This window comes from Penaeus chinensis, chromosome 19 (assembly GCF_019202785.1).
Source record: "Penaeus chinensis breed Huanghai No. 1 chromosome 19, ASM1920278v2, whole genome shotgun sequence".
Taxonomy (NCBI): Eukaryota; Metazoa; Arthropoda; class Malacostraca; order Decapoda; family Penaeidae; genus Penaeus; species Penaeus chinensis.
The window spans coordinates 2,648,920-2,656,419 of NC_061837.1; the positions used below are offsets into that span (position 1 = coordinate 2,648,920).

The following is a 7,500-nucleotide window of genomic DNA, read 5'->3' on the forward strand; positions in this document are numbered from 1 at the left end:
ACCGTTATGTTACATCTCCAAATAACACAGTAGAGTCACCATTACTCTTTTCCTCAAATACTGGTGCCGTTTTTATAGTTTCATCATATACATTAGACTTTGGCATTTCCTTTGTTTCTTTATTCATAGTGACACTATCCTCGACATAGCAATCACTGGTTATGTGCTTCTCACTTTTGACTTCATATGTCTCATATTGGTTCATCTCATCGTCACCTCCCTCACCATGAACATTCTGGGAGCTTAAGTCACTGTAACCTAGAATGGGATATTTGGGATCGTATTTGAGCTTTCCGGGAATAGCTGCCACCTGGTACCATTCTCGTGCTGCCTGTTGTGGGCCTTTGCTGTCCTGTGCTTCTCTCTGAACCTCTTGGGAGACGCTCTCAGTCAACATCCTGGTCATGCTCAGCAAGTCCCCCTCCTTCGTCCGGTATACGCCTATGAAATCCTGTTGGGAAACGGAGCATCGTCAAATCAGTTCGCCTTTGTAGACGACGTCCTACTGTAGTTTGTTTGTCAGGATATAGCATCTTTGGCTCTCAGTCCAGCACAGTTTATATCAGGTGTGGAACCAAGGAACAAACCTACCTAGAAGGTCTAGTCCAGTACCACCTGCTGGTTTTATGGCTCTGAGGTGAGTTCGTATCTCACATTGAGGGTGAAGGACACACAAGTTTGGTAATAAAGAAAATTTACTCTTCTTATATATATTTATATATAGTGACAATACAAAATTTTTCCTTAAAGTAAAGGCACTCAAAGTCATGTTTGAATAATATCGAAAAAAATTTACAGGAAAACATCATCAGATGGAGGCACTGGACTAGTTTACAAATGCATATTTCAACAAAAAATATACAGAAAAACAAAGAAAAATGTATACTCTTCATAAAAATGATGATATAATGTGTCACATGTAAAAACAAATATTCTCAAATTCACGTTCAGAAGTTTAGGTTAGGAAGCTCTCGTCTATGAACTTAAACACACACATCATACCTTATTTCTTTTATTTAGGAGCATTAAAACACAACAATAATCATACTCTTGGGTAAAGATTCTTTTTATTATCTTCTCTTGCTCTTTGGAATTAGGAAATATATTAAACAATCAGATGCAAGAACATGAAGGACTGAAGTACAAACTCCCTTTGAAATACTTGTTCACACTCCATCGAAACAAATTCTCGAGGAAGTCATAAATAGTGGAGAAATAATAAGACGTTTATCTCGTCCATTTTCATATATCAGATGGGGGGCGTGACACAATAAATTATATTAATGATTACATTTTGTAGAATTACGTACCTTGTTGAAATTTAAGGTAACAAACAATGGATATGTATGATATATATTCAAAGCAAAGACTTGGTTTAAATACTATTAACAAATACACGTACTGAAAGAACTAACTTTTCCCCCGTGAATTTGTTTTCATAATGAAATCAACCATCTCTACTTTGCCTTAAAAATTACATTCTAATTGTTTTGGTCAATTATCATATACATGTATCAAAAAGAACTTTTTCTTCTCAGATTCTAGTTTCCTTGTGAATTTCAATCTTTTTTTATCTTTATTATTATCAATTATTTTATCATTTTTTCTTATAATACTACTACTTTTAATTCCATGCATTCATTGAGTCAACAGCTCAATAAAACACTGTAAGCATGCAGATTTTCTTTTAAAATTAGGATGAGAAAAACTCCATGCTAAAAATCCAAAAGAAAATAGTAATTAAAAATAAAATGGGAATCAACTGTCAGCAAACATTAAAGGCTTCATCCTTTTCTTTAACATACACCAATATCATAGTATTTGAAGACAATTAAGAGAAATATGTAGAAAATATCTAGTTAGGTCAAGACACACTGAATTAAACCCATTCTTATTGGTCTTTTCCTTCTTTTTCACCATTTGTAAAACAATATATATATATAAATCTTCATTCCATATATCAAATATAAACCACTAAGTTACTCTAATAAGCTTTTGATCCTGACTACGTTTGTGGTAGGTCACCTGAAGATCGACATTGAAGAGCTGGCTCCAGGGAGTTCGGATGGCCTGGATGATGTGGCAGGCGGCAACCGAAGACGTGACGTGAAGCATCCACGAGGACTCGGCCCCCGTCACTTCGTCCAAGAACTGGAGGGCGATGTGGCTGTCACTGTGCACCTCCTGCAAAATTTGGTTCTCATAACTTGGGAAGATGTAATGTGGTATTATCTGTGAGGCATGCGTGAGTGTGTGAGGGCCCTCGTAACTTGGTCAGATCTTTGTGCATGTGCTGTCTAGTCTGTGGGTGTACATGTTGCAGGAGGGATGATGTTTGCAGCATGTATGAAATTGTATGTAGATACATACACATATATAAACATATGTATACATGTACATATACATATATATAAATATATATATATGTATAAATATATATATATATATATATATATATATATATATATATATATATATATATATAAATACAATACCCAAGGGATCCTTGTGGAGATTACAAGGAGGCAAGCTGATAGTTACTCCATGGGAAATATTTGTTGTTTATTGTTCCTTTAGGTTATGCAGATTGTACATATCATGCCACAAAAAAATCACAATCATATATGCATATTCAATATAATTCTAGAAAATTAAATCCCATTTAAATGATAACAAAAATAACAATAACAACAACAAATGCAATGTGTTCAGAAGTAAAATATATGCATTAAAAAATACACATGAAAAATATAATGAACAAAATATTATAATATAGCAATAAAGAAAAAGATTAACAACAACAAAAAAGTTGTATATAAAAACAACAACTTACAATGGCAGTTATATTAGCTATCTTCTGCGTCTGATTCAGCTTGAGTTTGGAGGCTGGAGCGGGGGGCAAATACCACTCCAAGTCAGCATGGAACATCACTAAGTCCGTCTCCGTTATCACTAGAAACTGACTCTCGCTGCAGCCGCCCTCTGGAGATTTCACAGCGTGTTAAGAATTGGATTTCATTGCTTTTTTCCACACATTCATCAACTTATTTCTTTCTTTGCTTTTAAAATTCTGGGGATGCTCAATGATGATAATTCTTACACATCATATTATCAGCAGATTTACACAAAGAAAGAGGAGAATATTTGCAAAATACACTCGTGGGCCAAACCTTACTTCAGAATTCTTTGCCAGGAAAAAGTATGAGGTTGAAAACAAAGAATGGTAATAAGAATAGGAATAGGAGTAAGAAAAAAAAAGTAGTAAGAAAAGGAGGAGGAGGAGAGAAACAAATGAAACAAAATTATAAAGAAGAAAGGAAAAGAAAAATTAGAATGAGAAGGTGAAGGAAAGAGAAGGAAGGAAAATAAACTATTGCTTACCAAGGAGGAGGGAAACAACGGCAAAGATGGAGAGTGAGCCCTCGTCTTCGCTCGGGGGAACGGCTTCCTTCACAATGTCCGCAAGAACCTCCTCTTGTGCTGGGCTGCATTCTTGTATGTTAGGGCTGATCCCACATTCCTCTAGTGTCTCTGGAACATTTAATGAAACATTTAATTACTTTGTGCATTTTGAAAGATATAGCTGGACCAGAAAGTTTCATACATATCATATCTGCTATGTACTGTGGTGTATGTATATCTTAATTATAGTTATTCTTATAACTAATTACTCCCTAGCCTTCTTTATAGAGAGACATGAAAAAATAATCATAACAATATAAAAAGAAAAATATATAAATGAAATAAATAAAACAAACAATTAAAATAACTTCTACAATCACTGTTATATATCTATTCATAAACTCGTCCTGCTACCCACCGCTTAGGAAATTGAAAAAGCAATTTGCACGGTGTGAATCTGCCAGAGAAACCAACACAATGGAGTCTGCCACACTAAGTGCAAGTCCCTGACGTTGATAGAGGCTGTGTACTGTTGTGACTTCATTAAGGCCGTGGCACGAATTCAACTCCAGCCAAGTCTGGGGGCTGTCGCTGGAAGGGGGGAACATAATCCATGAGCTTTAAACAAACAATGACAAGTAACTAACATTTATATGTAACAGAGATCAGCCTTTCAGCAGTTATGTGAAGTAACCTATCACTAAGCTAAACAAACAAGAAGAAATTACAAAGTAAAATGCACAAGGAGGATTTTTGCACAAAACAAAAGTAACTTACTCTTCCTGAGCAATGATTTCCAATATATACAGCTTCTTATTAGACACAGCCAATATACCCTGGAACTCTCTCTTTCCACCCTGAATAAGCAGCACAGCCTGTTGAAAGAATAAAGCAGAAAGCAAAAATATAGAAAAATGTTTTATTCTTCCTAATAAATGGCCCTGTAAGTTCTTGTTAAATTAACATGAATGCAAATTCTTGGTAAAGAAATAGAAATTTAAAATCATTCTTTAAACATATGGAAACAAAATAATAATAATAATTATAAAGTTAATTCCATTATTATAATGGTTATTCTTATGCTTATTGTGACAGGGTGTCTGTTTCCTTCTGAATTACCCCATGTGCAAGGAATGGCCGGGGTTACCATCCACTGGCAGTGGGAACTGAATGCAGGTCAGCAAGGGAACACCACCACTGTGCCACACAGAACAAGTCAGAATGTGAGAGAATAGGAAGAGAAGAGAAGAAAAAGAAAGGAAAAGAAAAGAAAAGAAAGTATAAAAAAAGAGAGAAAAAGGGAAAGGAAAAGAGAATGCGAGAAAGAGAAAAAATATCTCTCCAGCATCCACATCACAAAAAACACACTTTCCCTCACCTTCACTAAGCCCATTAGCTGCTCTCCTGGCTCATGGAAAAGTATGACATCGCAGTGGAGCTTCAGCCGGTGGTCTACGTCAGCAAAGTCCTCGTAGGAGTAGCGGATGGGGTTGACGCTCTTCTCCACCCCTTCTGCATTCTCCACCTCTTCCCACCATGGCCAATAATAGCCTGCCAAAGAGTTATAATTATCAAGTTTATGCCATAACTAAAATATCACTATTCTCATTTAGTGTATTATTCCTAATTTATCATCATTATTTTTACTATATTCTTAACTCCTAGTCCTATATGCCATGATGGTGGCTTGTCACACTTTGAGTCCTATTTGGCCAAATTATGTTTGAGTTGTCAAAAAATGGCTGGCTGTTTTCCTGTCTTTTTCACTGTGAATGAGATTGTTATTTAAATTATTTTATGTGTTATCACTTAATAAAAATAAATGCTTTAGCTACTAAGTTCAAACAAGGAAAGCTGTTATCTGATAGTCTTCACTGTGCTCGCTCTCTGCTTGTGTGAACATCTGCATAGATTGTTGTTACACAATTTCTTACTTGTGCTAGCTAGCACCAACTTCTTTCAGGTGTGGAAATGATGTTATTTTCTGACTATATTGCTCCCAAAGATAAACATAATCTTGATAACAGGACCCAATTGCACATACGGTATGCATAAGAAAAAAGAAGGAAGAAGACAAAGGCGAAGAAGAAGAAGAAGAAGAAGAAGAAGAAGAAATAAAAAATATTTACCTGTCAATGTGTGTAGCAACGACTGCACCCAAGATGCCAAGCTTTTCTGTTCAACCTCTTCACTCAAGGTTTGGTCGCCCTGGATGCTTGTCATGACTCCCTTGTGGTGAAGGGTGGGTGATGAGGTTCCATTCTTAACCGTGTCTTGAAGGGGAAAAATTATACTGTCAGTTACAGCAATGTTGATTATGCTAGAAACTTTGATCTGATACAATTGCAACAAGATATTAAAAAAGTTATGTTAATGCAAATATAAGGCATTTTGAAATTCCTTACATCACATCCACACATACATACATAAAAAAACATTGAATAAAATAATTCAAAATGTAAAAAATAAAATACACCCACAACCCATGAGACACTTAGGAGAAGCTCACCAATGCTAGTAGAGCTTGAGCTAAGAAGGCGAGGGGAGCTTCCAGCAGAGTGTGGAGAAGTACCTGCCATAGCCATAGACACTTGGAGAGAAGACTCCGCTGTTTTGTATAACAAGTTCGATGAATCTAGAGGCAGGTGGAATTTAAGATTAATTTTCGTTCTGGGAAATTCCGTATTATGAATTATCTATAGAAAATAACCTAGTGAATATTCAGATCATAAAAATTCATCAGAAATTAGATTTGATATTACTGTTCCATTCAGGCTTATAAACAGCAGAAGAATTCAAGTTAGAGAAATGGCACTTAGTTCAGTATAAACTCACCCTATGTGAGTTACAACACTATCAGATGGTATCCCATATCCTAGCCATGGCACTATATTTAAACCTTTATACAGAAACAACTCCTTAATGTCTAAAGACCAATATGAATGACGAGAAAATGTTATCCACTTGACTGGTTTCCTTCTCTAAAATTTTCCACCTAAAGAGGGAAAAATTACACATGTATAGAAATTTAGCCATTTCCCTACTATACATTCCAAAGTCTTCTGGGCACCAAGGATAATTTAGGTTCTAAGTGCCACACACTGACAACAATGAACTCAAATGCATGCTGTTATTATGCAGGAAATATACTGCAACCAATGTAAATTCTTACACATCCTTTGAAGTGGACTACAACTTCCACGAACATGTACCCTTGCACAGTGTATTATTTAGCCTGGAGAAACATGTACAAGGGATCCTTTAAAAAACCCAACATCTTGTTTGAACCTGACTCTCCCCTACCTGCAACACACACAGCACAAGAACTAATCTCTAAAATACTGCTGATGCATACCGTGGCTGCTGTCAGCTCCCTTGTCCTTAGAATCTACCATGTCTGTCTGAGCTTGCTGGGAGGACAGCTTCAGGGGGGAGGTGGGGGCTGAGCCCATCTTCTCGTAGGTTGTGCACACGCTCCCTGTCATGGAACCTGGGAGGGGGGGGGAGGCAGGGGGAAGGGTTTAATAGGGGAGAATTATGATAAGTTTCTCTCTCTTTCTCTCATGCTGTTAAGAGGTTTACCATTCATTGTATGCTATGTAATACATTCTGCAGCATATAGTATGCTTCCTAAAAAATAAAGTGTTTTCGAAAAAAGGAAAAAAGAGAAAGAAAAAATTCTGGGCATCAGTATGAAACATTAGGAAAGTAAATCAAAACACAAATATACACAAAATACAACATACAGAAATAAATTTAGTATATAATTTTCTGGCCTCTTCAGGTTCTGGTTAGAACGTTACTGAAAATGGATATGAGTCTAACTGGAAATATCAAATATGATAACTTCACACAACCACAGGCTGCACAGCACTTACAAAACAAATTGGGAACAAAAAAATTCCACCTACTTGTGCCCCAACTACATCTCACTCCTCATCCGCTCTGCTGTTGTTAAATATGACCTACAATAATTTACCTGTATTGGAATGGAGAGGCTGTGCTGTTTGCTCCATGTCTTGTACATCTATTAAGCTCACTGTTCTACGCTGCTCCCTGGACTGCATGTCCTTTTTTTCCTGACTCCTGGGATTCTTC

General features: G+C 36.3%; 1 protein-coding gene across 5 annotated transcripts in view; it reads right to left on the reverse strand.

The window, feature by feature from the left end:
- The window catches only part of LOC125035069 (serine/threonine-protein kinase 11-interacting protein-like), a 21,147-nt gene that overhangs the window by 426 nt on the left and 13,221 nt on the right, over positions 1–7,500 (reverse strand). For 4 of the 5 annotated variants that reach the window (XM_047627181.1, XM_047627184.1, XM_047627182.1 and 1 more), the window contains 10 exons: positions 6,758–6,892; positions 5,912–6,037; positions 5,532–5,675; positions 4,781–4,953; positions 4,180–4,277; positions 3,821–3,993; positions 3,382–3,531; positions 2,834–2,982; positions 2,026–2,184; positions 1–451 (listed from right to left, as the gene is read on the reverse strand). The exon at positions 1–451 is cut by the window's left edge and continues 426 nt beyond it. In XM_047627181.1, the coding sequence (XP_047483137.1) occupies positions 5–451; positions 2,026–2,184; positions 2,834–2,982; positions 3,382–3,531; positions 3,821–3,993; positions 4,180–4,277; positions 4,781–4,953; positions 5,532–5,675; positions 5,912–6,037; positions 6,758–6,892 (1,754 nt within the window). In that variant the 3' untranslated portion in view covers positions 1–4. The remainder of the gene's footprint in view (positions 452–2,025; positions 2,185–2,833; positions 2,983–3,381; positions 3,532–3,820; positions 3,994–4,179; positions 4,278–4,780; positions 4,954–5,531; positions 5,676–5,911; positions 6,038–6,757; positions 6,893–7,500) is intronic. The other variant, XM_047627183.1, reaches the window with a different exon arrangement.